At 43.8% G+C, this 19,973-nt stretch overlaps 1 protein-coding gene across 9 annotated transcripts; it reads right to left on the bottom strand.

Annotated features, from left to right (window-relative positions):
* Positions 1 to 426: 426 nt before the first annotated feature.
* On the bottom strand, positions 427 to 16,897 carry LOC145423591 (uncharacterized). Of its 9 annotated transcripts, none has more exons than XR_013904640.1 (7): positions 16,667 to 16,882; positions 8,044 to 8,130; positions 7,265 to 7,428; positions 5,655 to 5,728; positions 3,531 to 3,640; positions 3,036 to 3,100; positions 427 to 1,131 (listed from the first exon to the last, which is right to left on the bottom strand). XR_013904640.1 is itself a non-coding variant. In XM_080296255.1 (6 exons), exons 1-5 carry the CDS (start codon positions 16,743 to 16,745, stop codon positions 3,070 to 3,072), a joined length of 471 nt encoding a protein of 156 aa, XP_080152381.1. In that variant the 5' UTR covers positions 16,746 to 16,882; the 3' UTR covers positions 427 to 1,131; positions 3,036 to 3,069. The 9 variants fall into 9 exon arrangements, 7 of the variants coding, with proteins under 7 accessions (XP_080152381.1, XP_080152385.1, XP_080152384.1 ...); XR_013904639.1 differs by having other exon boundaries at positions 7,256 to 7,428; XM_080296255.1 differs by lacking the exon at positions 5,655 to 5,728.
* Between the last annotated feature and the right edge of the window lie 3,076 nt (positions 16,898 to 19,973).

Below are 19,973 nucleotides of genomic sequence, written 5' to 3' on the forward strand. Positions count from 1 at the left end.
GAGTCTGCATTTTGGGTCCTTTTCCTGCCTGCACACAGCCTTCACATCTGAGCGCTTGGTATTTCTCCAGCTTCTCGTGTTCCTTCTTCCTGATGTTGCTGTCATTGGGAACCGCTACATCGATCGCTACGGCCGTCTTCTTCATCTCTGCCGCTGCTAGGAAGCCCTTTTGGATGCGAGCTGCCACATTCACAAACCTATAGAAGTCCAGGTGTTCTCTTCTTCATGCGGATTTTCTGTCAAACTTATTTTGCTGCTACATCTGAAACGTTTTGGAAAATGTTTATTTTTTAATAAAAATAGTTTTCAGCATGTTGTCGATGGGACTGCAGTTTTGTTTTTTCGAACAGGAAGATCAAACATCCAAATAAACAATCAAACATGTCGCTGACAAACTGATGATTGTAACCACGGAGGATGCTGGGGTCCACTTTAAATACTTCATCTTTATTTGTTTATATATAAATGTATCTGCAAATATGCTCATTCATACAATCGTGTTTTTATTCTGTCACTTTTGTGTCTTTTTTATGCAAACAAACAGGATTTAGAGGAAAACTATAAACAGCACAATCAAAAATGTATCGCAAGTCAAATAAATCTGTGATTAAACTGTGGATCCAAATCCGCTCCTGGATCCTGAATATGAACAGATGCAAACGTTTGCACAGTGACGGTTCTGCTGTAATAGAAATCTTTCAGCTGACGTTTCACAGTTCAGCCAACAACACTTGTGATTTGGAGAAAAAATGAAAGCTCCAGGCCCCCGCTGACCCCGTCCATCAACATGTTTATTCTGTAACACAGTGCTTGTTTGCACTCAACTACAAACACTTATGTTGTTTGTTTGCACAATAAGGACACAAAATAACTTCATATTGTCTTTAAAAACATCTTTTTATTACAAATATAAACATCTTTTCTAAAGTATGGCTTAATCAGCAGTTCCATCAAAAAACTTCTTTACGTATAATAAAAATGTCACCACGTAGTGAAATCTTCCAGGCGTTTGTCTGCAAACTTTCTGAAATGGTTCAGGAAAGAAGCTCTGTGATTGGTCCACCTGCTCCCATGAGGAGCCATGTTCACTGAGGACGGAGCTGAGGGGCTTGTCTCGACACCTGTCACCAGCTGCAACATGAAAAACATCAAATCAAACATCAAACTGTGCAAATTCAAAGAAAACCAAACGCCTTGTAACGTGTGGTGGAGATGAAGCCAGCCGTGGAGGTGTGCAGGTGGATCGTCAACGAGCCACGACTTTCCACAAGTACTCGCTTGTTTGAAATATTACAAATAAAACAGCCAGCTCTGCCACACCTTACTCCAGAGCGCACTAGTGCACCTACACACGGAGGATCCATATCAGAGATGGTTCAACGAAGAAGAAGAAAAAGGGGGCGACCTACCAGCCATGACACAAGAGGCGCCACCATGTGGCGATACACTGTATTACAACAGCCACAACAGCAACAGCCTGAATGTTTGCTTCCATCCATTCATGCTGTGACAACAGAAGCTGATTGGTCAGCAGCTTTCATCTACTTAGACTGAAAGTTGTGCATTTCCATGTTTAAGCACATATTATATTTTGACAAATCAACTATATTAAAGATTCCACACATGTGACTGAAAAGAGCAAAGTCAGCCCAAACAAATCTGGATACTTAAATAATTTGCATATAATTACTGAAACAAGCTTTGGATAAATATATTTCCTGTGGTCAGCCCGTTAAACAAATACGCTCCAGTGGAAGCTGAAAAATAGTAGAAAATCTGACATTTCTATGATTTTCATTTATTCATGAACTAAAAGGAACAAAAGACTCCACATGGAAGAAGAGGAGGGGAAACCTTTCCTCCTGACAGCAGACAAACTTTCATTCAGCAACTTTTATCTGATTGAATCATTGGAAATGCCAGACTCACTCTCACCACAGACACACTTCCAACTTTTTATCAAGTTGTTGTAACATTTGGATTCATTATTAAAACTAAAACTCTGTTAATACTGAACTCGTTGGGCCTCCATGAAGTCTTTGTTTTTATGACTCCAACAGCAAAAAGTTTCAGGTTTAACTGAACTGGGATCAGACCTGAGCCGCATTTATGGTTCTTACTGAGGAAACTTCAGCTTTAACGCTGCATGTTATGAAGAGTTTGGTTCTCCTAATGTTTAAATGATCTGAATGTGTGTGTGTGTGTCTCTGTGTGTGTGTGTGTGTGTGTGTGTGTGCGTGTGTGCGTGTGTGTGTGTGTGTGTGTGTGTGTGTGTGTCTGTGTGTGTGTGTGTGTGTGTGTGTGTCTGTGTGTGCGTGTGTGTGTGTGTGTGCGTGCGTGTGTGTGTGTGTGTGTGTCTCTGTGTGTGTGTGTGTGTGTGTGTGTCTCTGTGTGTGCGTGTGTGTGTGTGTGTGTGTGTGTCTCTGTGTGTGCGTGTATCTGTGTGTGCGTGTGTGTGTGTGTGTGCGTGCGTGTGTGTGTGTGTGTGTGTGCGTGCGTGTGTGTGTGTGTGTGTGTCTCTGTGTGTGTGTGTGTGTGTGTGTGTGTGTGCGTGTGTGCGTGTGTGTGTGTGTGTGTGTGCGTGCGTGTGTGTGTGTGTGTGTGTGTGTGTGTGTCTGTGTGTGCGTGTGTGTGTGTGTGTGCGTGCGTGTGTGTGTGTGTGTGTGTCTCTGTGTGTGTGTGTGTGTGTGTGTGTCTCTGTGTGTGCGTGTGTGTGTGTGTGCGTGCGTGCGTGCGTGTGTGTGTGTGTGTCTGTGTGTGTGTGTGTGTCTCTGTGTGTGTGTGTGTGTGTGTGTGTCTCTGTGTGTGTGTGTGTGTGTGTGTGCGTGCGTGCGTGCGTGTGTGTGTGTGTGTCTGTGTGTGTGTGTGTGTCTCTGTGTGTGCGTGTGTGTGTGTGCGTGCGTGCGTGTGTGTGTGTGTGTGTCTCTGTGTGTGTGTGTGTGTGTGTGTGTCTCTGTGTGTGCGTGTGTGTGTGTGTGTGCGTGCGTGCGTGCGTGCGTGTGTGTGTGTGTGTGTGTCTGTGTGTGTTGGCTCACAGTGTGTGTTGCAGCTGCTGCAGGACCAACAGGATCACCAGAGTCCAGAGCAGCGTCCTGATTTCCTGCAGACAGTAAACACATCATCAGCTTGTTAAACGGTTAAATAGTCTTCATCATCATCTTCAGTGGGTCATAAGTGACATTTGACAACATATTTATTGTTTTTGTTAGAAAGTTTGACCATGAAGCTTGTTAGTTGTTTTGTTATTACTAGTTTACTGTGATTATATGTTAAATAACTGTGGGGAATAAATAATTTTTCAGTGCCTCAATAATCTATGCTTTTTTATTAATAAGTGTTATAAAGTTATATAGTGTAGTAGTGGACACAGCCCTGAAAATAAAGGCATGAGACCGTGTGTCCTTGGGGAGTAGAGAGCTGCAGACTCTCGCTCACGCCTGGGAAAAAGTAGATAAGAGGGGAGCATCTCTGGTGGAAAGTTACTGTTGTTTAGACTAGAATGAGAGAGCTTCTGTAATAAAGGGGCACACCAGCATTTTGAGATCTGCAGCAACGTGTTGTGCAGGACGCATCTCCCTTCTAGAAGTAATAAAGTGTTGAATGGTCTACTGAGCAGTGTGCTGTCTTCCATCGGCTGCCTCTGAGGAATCAAAAGAACTCGTGAAGTGTTGATATTTATATTTATAGAATTGTTGACTCTTCATATGTATCACTGTAGGGTCGACCTTACAGTAAAAAGCACCTCGAGGTGACTGTTGTGGTTTAAAACGGAATCTCTTGTTTTTAATGTTCATTTATAACATAACTACAACCGTTTGTTCTACTGAGTGTGGACTGAGACGGGTGCACCAGTTAGTGACATGTTGTCACTGTTTCTGTTTGGTGTTGTTGTGCTAATAAAGCTTCATCCTGTGGTTGTGTATGAAACACAGGAGCAGAGATCTCTGTCTCCTCTGTTTGTGCCACACGGTGATGCTTCTGCTCTGAATAATGAAGAGTTGTGATTCTCGTTGTTCCAGATGGAGGTCTGCAGCGATCTGATGTCATATCCCGTTAAGACCACTAGGTGTCACTTTTGGTTTGTTTCCAATAAATAGAAGTTTATTGTATTTTTCACATCGCTGCTGTTTTTGAGGTTGTATTTAAATGATCTATGTTTGTTATGTTTATTTCTTCTTTGCTGATTGTTGTCTGTAATTGTTTTACTGTTTGTGTTTGCGCAGCCACTCGTGATGCTCTTTGAAGGACTTTTGTTAAAGCTGCTGTATGAATAACGTTGATTTTAATGTTTTTACTGATCCAGACAAATCAGAGCACAGATCACAGACTGTGGACCTTGTAGGAGGGGAGAGGGCACAGCTCACCCACTGGACATTGGACGTCAGGTCTATATTGGGTCTGCCGGTCCATGACCAATTCTGGACATCTATAGGACGTCCAACAGTGACCCAACCTGGACACTTATTTGGACATTGTGGAGAGGTGCAGGAAATGTACATGATTAATAAATGCAATATTTTTTAATTTACAAATGTCAACATTGTCGTTATCAACATGACATGAATATGGATAACTAGTCTTAGCCTGTTGATTCATTCATGTGGATCATTTTTGGTTATTTTACATTTTACTGATTTTCTTTAAATGTTTTATTTATTTTAGTTAATCAGCTTATTTGTTTGTAACCAGGTTAAAATTGTCATTCATTAAAATATGTGTTTCATACGTTTAAAAGAGCATTTGCATTATATAAGGTTCATTTTTAAGTATCCTGTTTTATTGTGAAAAGCCTTGTCAGAGGGCATGAATGGTGCTGTGATGGTCGCCTGCTCTGAGAGACGTTGTGACAGAAAGTATGAGAAGTTTGTTCATCAACTGGACCATCTGCTCAGAAAACTGTCTGCAGATCACGGTGGATTACATACATGCAGCAGCGTTATGAAAACGATGTCTAAAAGGTGTCTCCGTTTTTAAAAGACTTGTACAACAACCACATTTGGACTATTTGGAGCGCGTACACAGAGGTCCTCCCGACAACAGCAGACAGAGGACGTCAAACAAAACAGACGTCGCCTGGCGTCACAAAACAACCCGTCAGTGGACCAAAGATGGAGGTCCTCAAATGAGATATAAAGACGCACTTTGTGCAGCGGGCAGCCTAATGATGAACAAAAATCCTTCTACAGGCTCGCCACTTAACAACCATCCTGGATACTTTTCTAAACTCTAGCATTAGCTTTGATGAACATGAAAGGTGCGTTTATAGAAACATCAGCAAATTTGAAAAAAAGGTTTGTTGGCTCTAAATAAAGTTTTGGAAGTTGAACTTTTATCACCATCTTTGGATGAATCCTGGCAGAGATTTAAATTCAGGACCGTCAGAAAGTTTAAACTTTTCGATTCTGTTTTATTTACACAGAGCTAAATCACAGTAACAGTCGCCTCGAGGCTCTTTGTACTGGAAGGCACAGAGCAAACGCCAACAATCATATGACCTCCTACGAGCAAGCGCTTTGGCTACAGTGAGAAGGAAAAACTCCCTTTTAACAGGAAGAAATACAGACATGCAGTGGAAGAGAAACATATTTTTAAAAATTGTTTAATTCATAAACTGGGAGTTAAGTGAAACCGTGTGTGGTTTTCTGAGTTTCAACCTGAAGGTTTGGCTTTGACTCAGGGTTTGGTGAACCATGAGGCTCAGCAGAGTTCTCAGCCTGACCACAGAAACCTGACGGGGACACAGAGGCAGGATTATGAAATGTTTTTCCTCACAGAGATCAACAGCAGTTTGTGAACTCCTTTCTTCTTCTGTGGTGCAGATTTATGGCTCTTTTGTGAGTTAATGGATGCTGGAACTCAACCAAAGTGAACTTGACAAGACCAAGAACAGCAGACCTCAGATCAGCTCTATGTAATGTTTAAACATGAACAGATCCTTTGCTGTCCTGTTTCTGCTGTTTTTTTACTGCACTCGAGTTGTTTTTATTCACGGATTTGAGAAGCGTTGTGTTTGTTGGTGCCAGCAGAGATCAGACCTATTCTTTTTTACACAAAGCAGATGGGCTCAGTCTGCAGGCAGCTGCTCAGTCAGCACATCTATAAATACCAGCAGAGCTCAGCTTGGATGTGGATCAGCAGGTCCTGCAGCTCCGATCCAAACCTGGAGCTGAGGAATCATGAAGGAGCTCAGCAGAAGCTAAAGAGTTCGTTTTCCTCAGAACACGATCGATATCTCTGAACGCCGGGCTTCTCCCGGGAGGTAGATGCACGTTTGGGTCAATTGAAGGTCGGATGCACAGCCCGTCACTCATTTTCAATACTGAGACTGTCTAATCAAATCTCTCAACACAACAGGACCCTCCCCACCTTCGCTGTGCACTCACACACCTTTAGTGTGGAAGAAGTGGCGAAGCTGAAAATTACGAAGGTGTATGAGAGCCACTGAAATGAGAAAAGAATGAAGCTGTTTGTTAAGCCAACATTAAAATACATAATTCATTTATACTTTTCAACTGGATTCAGCAACAGAGGAATACTTGTGATTTTGGCTCAGTAGCACCACATTATCATAAGACTTTAAAGAGATGCTGTTGTGAACTGGCTCTGTTCAGAAGAGAAACTGGATCAATAAGGATATTTATCAAAGTCACTTTGTTTCACATCTTACAGGCAGGCCCAACAGGATGAGGGACAGATGGAGGAAGGTTCAACTAAAGCAGTGAGAAAATAGATAGAGCGACATAATCAGGAGGGGAGAGATTCTAGGATTCAGGTAAAGTGAATGGCTGCTTGACCATGAGCTACTGCTAACAGTAGCTCATGGTCAAGGGTGGCTGTAGCTCAGGCGGTAGAGCAGGTCATCTACTGATCGGAAGGTTGGTGGCTCGATTCCTGGCTTCCTCTAGTCTGCATGCCAAATATCCTTGGGCAAGATATTAACCCCAAATTGCTCTCCGATGCATCGGACTATGAATGTGTGTGAATGTTACTTAGAAAGTACTTAGAACAATGTGCTTGTGAATGGGTGAATGCACAAGTTGTATAAAGCTTTGGGTGCTCAGAAGAGTAGAAAGAAGCGCTATATAAGAACCAGTCCATTTAACAGCTAAAGTGGGACCTTTAATTGTCACAGTGCGACTAAGATGTTCCAACCCAGCAACAGCTGTACCAACCTGATTCTAATCTGCTTCAATAAACACCAAAAATGCCAATTTTCAGTCACAGTCAGGCCCCGCCTCTCAATACTCGCTCTTACCAAACATACCTGAAATGGTGCAGTGCCGTGAGCGTTGACCCCCTCTGTTGTTCTTCTTGTAATCACCATGGTTACAGCCACTTCCTCCTCTGGTCCTCCAGTGTCCTCCGTAGTTTCGTCTGGATCGAGGTAGCGTTCCACAAGTCTGTCCAGGTCCTCGCTGCTCGTATTACCTGCAAACACCAACAAACATCCATCAGCTGTGCATCACCTCTGAAAGCTAAACGACTCCCATCGTTTCACTGGAAACAGTAACAATAATAATAACTGATGGGCTGTAGATTTGAAGTAATAAAATGTTTCATTCCATGTTCAGAGTTTGATACATTTTTCTTAGTTTTCGAGTTGATGAATCTTTTTTGTAGATTACTTGGATCGTTTCAAACATGCAAGTGTAACAAATATGCAACTGAGAACTCAGTTTATTGCATATTTGCACATGTTGTATACACTGTTGCTGATATTGTGGCCCACCATTATAGACCCTCAGCAGACCCTCAGCATGCCCCCACCGGGCTGCCCTGTCAGGCTGCACGTGTCACACTGACAAACAGTGATGTCATTTAAACATCAGTCCATGCAGTATTAACATCAAGTTACAGCTGAAGAATGTCAGCTTTACCTTGAACAACATGTCAATAATGAAGAGTCTAAATTAACTTCATATGTCTAAATATGTTCATATTTAACTGTAACTAAAGCGGCCTGGTTTACCTCGGTGTTTTCAGACGCAGCGACCTGTGGGAGAGAAATCATTTTCTTAGTGAAGAAACTTAAGAGGGACTTACTGAAGAAGCTGTACTCAAAGGTGGAGTTGTAGTCAGAGTCGTAATCTGGAGATGATGTGAAATCATCATAATGCTGGGCCCAAGAACCTGAGAGCAAAATGCAGATGAGTGAGTGTCTGTCTCTGAGACAGCTTCAGTGTTACAGGGTGGAAGCTTCTCAGCTGAGCTTCACACTGAGACGAACGCTCTGAAAAACAAACGATCAGGAGAAAAATATTCAAAATAATCGTTTTCCACTTCAGACTGTTTCAAATTGATGTTTCTCTTTCTTTCATTTCTTCTAATTGTGAAAAAATTAAATAAAATCAAATACATATAAGTTTGATTTGATTTAAACAAATTTCTTAATGTGCTTTCTTTAGCTGTAATATGACATTGTGGTTATTTTATCCTTTTTATATCCTATTGTGTTAAGAAAGAAAATGAAGCATTTGATTTATTTATCCTGAATTTAATCTTGTGTCCTGTCACTTTGAGCTCTGTGAAGGTTTGAATCGATCTCCAGTTTCTGTTTTCTTCCAATACCCCCCCCCCCCCCGCCGCCGCCGCCGCCGCCCAAACAGCAGTACAACAAACCGTCTGTGTGTCTCTCAAATCATATAAAAGTCTTACATCACATGACCAGTGAAAAGCATGAGCTACAGGAACCGTTTCAACATCACAAGTTTCAGTTTGACTTGATTATGAATAGAGAAGCATTCGTCTGTCCATCACTAAGCTGCAGCTGGTGAAGCAGACCTTAAATAATCTAATGGATTCATATTCTGTATGTATTTGAAACAGGAGACTCTAAGAAATGCTCCGTGAGCTCTGGATAACTGTTAAGGTTTGTAAAAAGTGTGTCTGACGGCGCAGACTCGAGTAAATATGACTCTCTGACCCCGTGAAGCTCCGTTGAGGAGTTGTCTCATATTTTCAGAGTTTTGGATTGTTTCCATTATTCCATGCATCAAAGTTATTTCTCCACTGGCCTCCAGAAGAAACTGTGGGGAGTGTTTGTCTTCAGATGTGAGCCTCAGCATGTTTTCACAGACGTATTATTGTTATGAATCTATCTGCTCTGGAACAGCCTGGACGCCACGTTCACCGCACCTTGTTTCAAGTTATTAACATTTCCAAGAGTGACCTTCTCCAGCTGTGAGCTTTACTGTAAACGTAATGTTAAATCACACAGCGGAGGTGTCGGAGCTATGCTGTGTTGTCTAACACTGCACAGGTGTAGAACAAGTTTAACCTTCAAGGAAAACTTTACCAAATCTAACATTTTATTCAAGAAATGAGTGAAAGCTGCAGCTCTGGAGCCTGTCCCAGCTAGCACAGGGCGAGGGGCAGGGGGACACCCTGGACAGGTCCCCAGTCTGTCACAGAGAGACAACCATTCACACCTATGGGCAGTTTAGAGTTTGCAGTTAACCTAACCTGTGGGAGGAAGCCGGAGTACACGGGGAGAACATGCAAACTCCACACAGAAAGACCTGATGCTGGAACTGAACTCAGGACCTTCTTGCTGTGAGGCAACAGTGCTGTCATCGTCGTGGTTTTGGTTTGATTTGGTGTCATTGCTGTCTTCAGCTAACCTTGGCTCAGTCAGGCGAGACTGGAGAAGTCACCTGGATACTGATCAGTACAATCAGCTTTCTTTCCTGGTTTGTTGAGGATGCATCAAGACATTCTGAGTGCTGACTTTTGGCTTTGACGTGAGATTCAGATGCTGCTCTGAGATTTTGAACTATCATTTCCTGCTTTCTGTAACAAAGACGTGAGCCCAAAACGATGTGACTGGGTAAACTTTGGTCACCACAGGTTATAAACAGGGCCTGGAGGGTGCTGGGGTTGTTTCTCAGACAGCAAAGTGTAATAAGCTGGAACATTCATAGTAAGACAGCTTTAAAGTTTGTCACTGTGTGAATTAAAAGTTTGCAGCTTCCATCACAGCTGAAGGATTTTGGACATTTCTTCCGGCCGTGTGACTGATGTGAAGAGACACGCCATCAAGGAGCATCCGACAACCACAAGCCTCGCACAGGACACGGCCGAGCGTCCGCAGACAGCAGAGGAAGTCTCACAGAAAAACATGTTTACCACAAAGAAGGACAAACTTCTCTTAGATCAGCACATCTGGAAAACATGGACGATTCAGGAAAACGCATGAAGAGTCGGAAACTCAAAGCAAGTCATGTGAAGGCCATCACTGTGGGAACAACATGGATATTCAGCATACAGGAAGGCTTTTAAACAGTTTTTAAAGGGATGAAATATAGATTTCTGTGGTGTTGGAAAATCTCAAAACTGAGTTTCTGTCTTGGAAAAGTCGGGAAAGTTTGGAAAGATGGGAAAACAAGGCTCAGAATAAGACTGGTGGTCTGCCCAGATTTGGATGTTATTGTTAAAAGCATGGACTTCTCTACTTCACCTGAGCACTCAAAGCATTTTGCCTCATTCACGCACTCACACACATTCATGCAAGCATGTATGTATACATGAGTGCTACGGGCACCCTCACACAACCAGCAGGGGGTGCTGATTCTCCGCTCTGTGCCACTGAAGCAGGCGGATCGAGGCGCTGACAACAAGAGGACCGGTTGTGGAGGGAAAAGCGATGAGAAAAGCCTTCAGTCACATTCTGGTGGGAATCCTGGTCCCCAAGGATGCTCCTCTTCCTCCCTCACATACATCAGCTGAGCCCAGAGTTTCTCTGGGAAAAGTTTCTGCTCACTGTCTGAACACCATCACACTGATTCATGAAAGAGTCTCAGAGTCTTATCTCCACAAACACAAATAAAACTTCACTTCCTGTTCACTCTGCAGCTCGTTAAATCCCCTTTGTCACAAGTTCAGTCCTCTAACAGTGATCTGTATAAACAGCGTGTGGCTGTCACCAAAGTTTTACACATCAGAAGCTTTTTTGGGGGGAAAACAAAACCATCTGCTGTCGTCTGATGAATATCAGGCTTTTTACCAAAGTGACGCCAGGAGCCAGAAACCCAACTGTAGTTTGGATTAAGGAGAAACGTGTTTCTCGTGGAAACAAACTGTAGAGGTCGACATCTACACAGCACTTTAGTTAACGAAAACCTCGTTTGGATGCAGCTCTTCCGAACAGTAGCAAAACAACTTAACTCTTTCTGTCATGGATGTTTTCAGGTCTGGTTTTCTTTAATCGCGCTCCACTGAAACGGCTCTACTTAAAGTGTGTGATGATGTCTGAGTACACAGTGCTGGTTCTGTTGGCCTCACTTTGATACTGTAGATTACAGCATCATGATTCCTGCTGGCGTTTTAAAATAGTTCATGTCAAATTTATCTGAAAGATCTTGACTGTTTTTGTGACGTCTGCCTTGTGGGGTCCCTCAGGGATCTGTCCTGGGTCCAGGTTTTTTTTGCTCTATATTTTCCCCCGAGGCCAAAATCATTAGGCGTTAATATCTCCAATCATCTCTATGCTGTTGACATTCACGTATACTGTTCTTTCAAAGAGTTTTATAAATTGTCTAGTTTAAGTAATTGCCTGTCAGACATCATGCTGTGGTTAAACGACGATTTCTCCAGCTAAACTCTCATAAAAGAGAAACTTTGATTACTGATAACGTGATTTCAGAAATCAGGCAGCGTGTCAGCTTCTTAGACTCTTCTGCTGGATTGAGCTTCAGACTCCTCGGTGTCATATTCAACAGTTTAATGTGGTGAGAGCGTCTCTGAGCTGTTTCTATCTTCTAAGGAATATTTCAGCCTGCTGGTGTCAGAGGCTGAACCCGAGATGATTCTTCATGCTTCCTGTTTGCATTACTGTAACTGGTTTTTAATTAATCAGCTTTGGATCGTCTTCAGACTGTGCAGAAAGCTGCGGCCAGACTTTTAACTGCCACAAACACAAGATCACACACATCACTCCAGGTTTGGCTTCTCTTCATTGGTTGTCAGTAAATTTTAGGTTTCACTTTCCTGTCTTCCTTCTCTCACCCCAACCGGTCGCAGCAGATGGCCCCGCCCCTCCCTGAGCCTGGTTCTGCTGGAGGTTTCTTCCTGTTAAAAGGGAGTTTTTCCTTCCCACTGTCGCCAAAGTGCTTGCTCACAGGGGGCTAATCTGATTGTTGGGTTTTTCTCTGTATCTATGAAGCGCCTTGAGGCGACTTTAGTTGTGATTTGGCGCTATATAAATAAAATTGAATTGAATTGAATTGAAATTGAACTTTAAAATGTTGGTTTTAACCTGTAGGATCCTACATGCTCAAGCTCCCCAGTATATCTGTGACCTGCTGAAACCAGCTCTAAGTGTGATTAGGCAGCGTGACTCCACTGACTCTTTTAAAAATCAGCTGAAGACATTTTTATATTGACAAGCTTTTAATTGTTTTCTGTTTTACATTGTTATATATTTTATATCCATCTCTTATTTTACTGTGAAGCACTTTGTGATTTATCTGTGAAAAACGCTTCATAAATACATTTTACTTACTTAGTTACTTAAATATAAAAACAGCTGCTGGACTGCACTTGATCCTGAAACACATGAGGACAGGATCTCAAGTCCGAAACCCTCAGCTGACCTCTGAAGGTCTGAATAGAAACTCAACATGATGCCTGCATTCTCAGAGATGTTAGTGTTCCTAATTAACACACAAATGGAAGCACAGCTGCTCTGCAGTTACAGTTTCCACCTCAGAGCTGCAGCCATCAATCTCCCAGAAACGAGTTTGAACTGGACACTTCCTGTTAGGTCTCCTTCACTGGGTTTGATAGAAAGTCTGTGGTCAACAAGAGCATTTACATATCTGTAATAGTGCCAGAAGCCCAACAGCAGGACAGGACGTGCACAATTTGGAGATTCCAGCCAGTTTGACCAAACATTTGACAGTTTGGAAAAGAAAAGCGGCGACTCTCTGTTTCAACATAGTGTTCAAGCACACTTAAGAGATCGACCCACCGGCCTCTGGATACAGAGGACACCAGATCTACCGCCTGAGTTACAGCCCAGAGGAGTCCTCGTTTTACTCTAAATAACTCTTCAAGGTGTAAATGTGGGAGAACAAATGAGGTCAAGCCTGTGATGATCTGGCAGAGCTGATCTGATCCATGTCGACCAACATGTTACGCCTGCTCTTTTACACGGGATTAAAGGGACAGTGCACACAAACACCCAGTACACGCATGATTAAACCAAGCGTGAGGGTCGATGATGCACGGACGTATCACGGTCATTGTGGATGAATGAGGCTTCAGAGGCTCTGAGTCTGTAGGTGTTTCACACTGCGCACATGTGACTTTAATTTTCTGTTTCTCAGATTTCAATAAGCTCACACACGGTTTTAGGGGCTGGATGGGAACTGTGGGGGAGGGTTATTAATTGTTTCCAAACAGGAAGTCAGCAAGTATGTCATCTCTAGCAGCCTGTCAATCACAAAGGTGCATTACACACACACAGACACACACAGACACACACAGACACACAGACACACGGACACACACGCACACAGACACAGACGCACACAGACACACACAGACACACAGACACACGGACACACATACACAGACACACGGACACACATACACACACAGACACACACAGACACACACACGGACACACGGACACACATACACACACGGACACACATACACACACAGACACACACACACACACACACAGACACACGGACACACATACACACACAGACACACACAGACACACGGACACACGGACACACAGACACACACGGACACACAGACACACATACACACACACGGACACACATACACACACGGACACACGGACACACATACACACACACGGACACACATACACACACACACACGGACACACATACACACACACAGACACACGGACACACATACACAGACACACACGGACACACGGACACACATACACACACACACACACACACAGACACACGGACACACATACACACACAGACACACACAGACACACACACGGACACACGGACACACATACACACACGGACACACATACACACACAGACACACACACACACACACACAGACACACGGACACACATACACACACAGACACACACAGACACACGGACACACGGACACACAGACACACACGGACACACAGACACACATACACACACACGGACACACATACACACACGGACACACGGACACACATACACACACACGGACACACATACACACACACACACGGACACACATACACACACACAGACACACGGACACACATACACAGACACACACGGACACACGGACACACATACACACACACGGACACACGGACACACGGACACACATACACACACACACACGCACACACGGACACACGGACAAACACGCACACACACACACACAGACGCACACACACGCACGCACGCACACACGCGCACACACACACGCGCACACACACACGCACACAGACACACACACACGCACACACACACACATCGCTGGGAAAAGGTTTTTGTTTCCTCTTAAACGGCTACCAGCTCGGTCACAAACGGCCGTGGATGGAAGCCCATTGTTCAGCCAGCGTTCATCACCAGTCAGCCAGTGTGGTTTGTGTTGTTCACTGTGGCACTACCGGCACACTCGGAGCTCACGAGTGTTTAAAGGGCTGAGGTCAGGGCTTCAGGCAGGCTGATCCATCCTCTGCACTGTAGCCTGGGACAAATCTGCTCGGTGGGGTCGAGCGTTGTTGTCGTGGAGGAGAGTTCAGGCACAGACGGTGGAGCTGTGGGACTGCAGGATCTCACATTGATATCTCTGCATTTAGATTGTTTTCAGTGATGACAAGTTGCTTTCACACCATCATAGTGACTCCACCAAAAGCTGCTGCCCTGTAGGTACAGTGGTAAGGTACCGCCTCGCTTCCTGTTTTCTGTCTATGTTTGTCACACTTAAATGTTTCAGTTCATCGAACAAATTTAAATATCAGACAAAGATAACAAGAGTTTATTATTTAGGTGGAAAATCCAAACCTCCATGTGTGAGAAAGTGATTGTGCCCCAAACCTCATAACTGGCTGGGCCCCCCTCAGCAGCAACAACTGCAATCAAACATTTGTGAAAACTTCCAGCTGTGGAGGAGTTTTGGCCAAAACTTGCAATGCTTCCAGCAGTGGGCTGGAGGCATTATATTCAGCCACGTTGGAGGGATTTTGAGCATGAACCATTTTTCATGGGCACAACTTCCATACTCACCTCTGTTGCTCAGCACACGGATGCATTTCCTCACAAATGTGGCTCAATTTAAGGAGAAACAAAGAGCTTTTCCAGCGGTGTAAGATTTACTGCTAAGAGGTACAACCGAGCAAACACAAACTTCTTTACTTCTTCTGTTAAGTTTAGCTACATTTACAGGGAGCTCCATGTCAGGTTATTTGAGATGGTGTGTGTTGGGATCTTATGACTCATCATTCAGGTGTCACTGAGTGTACTCAGGATTCTGCTGAGGGTATGAGTTGCCCACAGGTGGCTGTGAGTCATTTGCCTTTCACAGCACGCAGGAAATAAACAAGTGTACACTTACATCCATGCAGCAGTAACTTCATTAACATGTGGTTGGTGGTAAGTTCTGTCTTGTGTCTGTTAACAGAGGACCAGCCTCGACCTGCTGGATCCACACAGTCCCATCAGCTTAGACAGAAGCCTTTACATCTCAAACACTGAGCTGAGCAGTGCTTCCACTGTCAGTCACACTGTTTGGGTTTTTGGTCACTAAACATTCTCATTGATCTTCTCGTGTGTCCTTCAGTTTCACTGGTAATTAGCAAAACTGCCTGGCTGTATGTACACATTAGGGCACGTTCACTCACTGGCACATTTTTGTGATTTTATGCTAATTTACCCCAATTAGTAAATCTGGGACCAAGTCGCCTGTTTGTTGCTTGTTTCAGTGATAAGACAAACAGAATAAAACATGGAAATCAAAGAGCTACAAACACAAAGGGACCTATTCTTGTCTCCTTATTTCCTGTCACCTATCTCCTGCTCCAGTGGTGGATGGTCATGGAATAACGCGGTCTGTGGATGTACCTGCAGTCCCTGAGAGCTAACAGCTCGCATACAGACTTTTTTTTCTGCTAAATTTGGGTGATGTCATGAAGAGAGGACAGAGGCCACACCCACTCTGTGTTCAATCAGAGTAAAGGAGGCATGAGGAGCCTTCTTTCATTGTGTTCTGCCCCCTGGCAGGCTTCCACAAGTTAGCCAATCAGAACAGAGTGGGCTTTAAGGAGGAAGGTTTCTGTGCTCTGTTAGCTTTAATCAGATCCAGATTTCTCACAGAGCAACAATCCCCTGCAGGACAGTAAACTAGACATCAGCAGTCGCTGCTTTTTCCATCCTGGTCTAAAAAAAGAAGGCTGTGTGTTAGAAACTCCAGCATCAGCCAAGATTCATTGACTTTCTGTGACTCTTCATCAGAATATTAGAGTTAGTGCAATCACAGAGGAAGTGTGGGCTCTAAAACACATGACACCGCTGTTTTCTTACTCAATCACTTTTCCTGTTACACAGACAGAAGGGGGGCTCATTTCAGCCTGACATACAAACAGAGCCGGGGTGAGGAGGGGGGGCAAACATGTCAAATACATTCAGAGCAGGAAGTAGAACAGCTGCAACAGACTCACCAGGCAGCAGCAGCAGCGGCAGCAGCAAGGCTCCAAGCAGATGAAGTGACAGGAACCTGGGGGAGGACATGACTCCCATGGAGAGACAGAGTGAGGATGAGGATGGTAGAGACAGGGACAGATGGGAGACCTGGAGATGAAGAAAGCAGAGAGCAGAGAGAGCACAGAGAGGTGTGATGGTCTGAGCGACGGAGCTCTGAATGAATATGAACACAGAGAAAAGGGGAGGAGAGAGGGAGCGGGGGAGGAGGATGAGGACACTGAGAAGGTGGGTGGGTGGGGGGGGGAGGGGGGGGTTCTGGTTTTCCTGCCAAGTTTGTTCCACGTTTGCCAAACATGAAGAAACAGACAGACATGAATCACAGTGAAAACTGCAGCATTAAAGGTCCTTCCACAGTTTCACAGTCAGGGAGTCGGGCTAACGTTACACTCCCTCTGTGCTCTCACTCCCCACAAAGGATCAGCTCAGACCGTCCTGAAGGGAAAAACTCAAGTTAAGCTGCATTTCACAAAGAAAACACTGACCTGTGTTTTTCACACAAACATACAAAAATCACCAGGACTGTAAATACAATATGTTTGTTCATCAAATAAAGAGAGGCAGCGCAGGCACGCACAAACCTGTGTGTGCTTGTGCTGCACTGCTGTCACACAGTACTGGCTCCCCTCATTTGAACTTTCACTCACATGTTTCATCCACAAATATTCATAACAGACAAAAAGCAGTCTATAAGTGATGATTTCATCAGCCCTGCAGTGTTGGGGAGTAACAGAGTACATGTACCGCCGTTACGTATTTAAAATACAAAATATGAGTAACTGTATTCAGTTACAGTTACCGTTTAAAAAGGTGGTATTCAGAATACAGTTACTTTGCTGAAATAAATGGATTACACAGCGGTCTTCTCCTGTTTCATATGTTCGGCTATGTCCTCTCTGTTTTTGGTTTCCACGCTGGTGGAAACCCAAACAAACACACATTAAGAGGCTCTAATGTCTGTGCCTCAGTCTCAGGCCCACGTCACCTCTACTCGCGGCCGCATAATGACGTGAAGAAACATTTTTTAAAATAATTATCCAAAAATGATTTAATATGAAGGCAACAGGCAGAGTGTTACAGGCATCGCCCTGAAGAGTGTAGCCTGATGGGCAGTGAAGCCCAGCTGTGAGTAAGCTGTTAAGACTCGACTGTTTCCTCTGAAACAATAAGCTCCGTATGAGCAGCCTTTCAACGCCTCTCTCTGTCTCTCACTAGCAAAGTTGACCCAGACAACAAAGTGAAGCTATTTTTCGGCTACGAGCCGACACGAACCCGACGTATTAGTCAGAGGCCCCTTTACTACGGCTCGGAGCCGCGGACCTGATTTCTATACGAGATCACTGCAAAAATGGCGAGTAACCTTCAGTAATAGTAATAAATCACAGCAACATTCATGTAGTTGTAAAAAGCATGATAATATATTAATTAAGTAATCCGGATACGTTACTGTCATTGAAATACATTTTGGGGCATGTAATATGTAATCTGTAGTGGAATACATTTTAAAAGTAACCTTCCCAACACTGACCCTGTGTGTAATAACTGCTTGTGTGATGTCAGTGATTCGTGTTAGCTCACTATTGTAATTCTATGGTGGCCCCTAGAGACAAAACACGTACAAACACAACAGAAGTGCTCCAGGACACTAGGGGGCAGTGTTGAGCTTTTGTACCCTCGTGGCTACACAAGCCAGGAAGTACCAACAACCGGATTTGGTGTGTGGTAGTAACAGGTAAATGAACATTTTTTTTAAATATTTGAATATATATGAGTGCTTGTGTATAAATACACAAACAATACACATAATTCTTAATTGTGTAATTTAAGTGAGGTAGGTAGCTCTGCTTTGGAAGTTCAGTTAACGCTTGAAATGCGTTTTGGAGTTTGTACGTGCTTTGTCTCTAGGGGCCACCGTATAACTCAGCCACACTGCATGAACGGCTTGTTTCAGCATCTCATTTGGACGCAGGTCCACACTTTGACTCAGCCACTACAAAACTTCCATGTGGCTTCTGATTTTTTGAGCCTGCTGCTAAACCGAAGCGTTTTTGAGCTTCAGGACAGGGACTGATGGTCAGACTTTCTCCTTCAAGCTTTTCTGTTAGAGAGCAAAAGCAATGGTCCAGGTCCTGAAGCAGCAAAGCAGCTGCAGACCACCACACTCCACCACACTACCTCACCGTGTTCGAGTGTATAACGTGCTGTGTTACTAACAGGACTCTTTTTGTCTCGTCCACAGAATATTTTCCCAGAACGTCTCGGGGACCATCGGGATGTTTTGTTGGAGCCTGTCCTAAATTAGGATTAGGATTCTAATTATTATCGTTACACATGTTTCAATACAGAGTGATGAAATACTGAAGCCTTATAAGATAAGATAAGATAACTCTTTATTGTCATTGCACAGTCATACATAGTACAGTAGTACAATGAAATTGGAAAAACTGTCCTACGTCGGCACTACATATAACACAACACGACACGATATGACACATCACAACGTAACAAACAACACAACACAGTATATTAACTTAGTATAAAAAAGAAGAATACGTGTATGTGTATTGCACACTGTTATTATTGCACATTAATTATTATTGCACCTTGTTATAAATATAAATATTATTGTTATCGTTTTAAACATTGTTACCTCCCCCTAAAAAGTCCAGGGAGGTATCCAGTCAGGTCAGCTATTTACATTGATCAGGGCTGTTGCCCTGTTGTAAAAGCTGTCCTTGAGTCTATTTGTTTGGGACCTCAGCAGCCTGAACCTCCTGCCAGACGGCAGCAGCTTAAACACCCGGTGTCCTGGGTGTGTGCAGTCCCGTAGGATGCTGCGTGCCCTCTTGAGACAGCGAGTGCTGTACAGGTCCTTCAGGGAGGGAAGAGGATGTCCAATGATTTTTTGGGCCATGTTGATGACCCTCTGGAGTGCCTTTCTGTGTGCTGTGGTGCAGCTTTGTAACCCAGACTGATCATGAGTACTTTGCTCCTCAGCTCTTCTTCAGTTTTTTTTCTTTCATGGTATGATATATGGTTCTTCAGATCCTTCAGTTGTAATGATCACTGTACTAAATATTCTGCTTCGCTGAAGCTGCTTACAGAAGGATGACTATGTTAGTTTAAATGGATTAATATGCCTGAATCGTGCTGTCAGAATCCTCAAAGCACGGGCCGGGGAGGGCAGTCTGTCAGCCTTATATCACTTTTACATCGTTTGCTTACAGGTTCAACAGGTCAGTAGACAAAAGTGAGTATGGATCTGCA

This window comes from Astatotilapia calliptera, chromosome 22 (assembly GCF_964374335.1).
Source record: "Astatotilapia calliptera chromosome 22, fAstCal68.1, whole genome shotgun sequence".
Lineage (NCBI taxonomy): Eukaryota > Metazoa > Chordata > Actinopteri > Cichliformes > Cichlidae > Astatotilapia > Astatotilapia calliptera.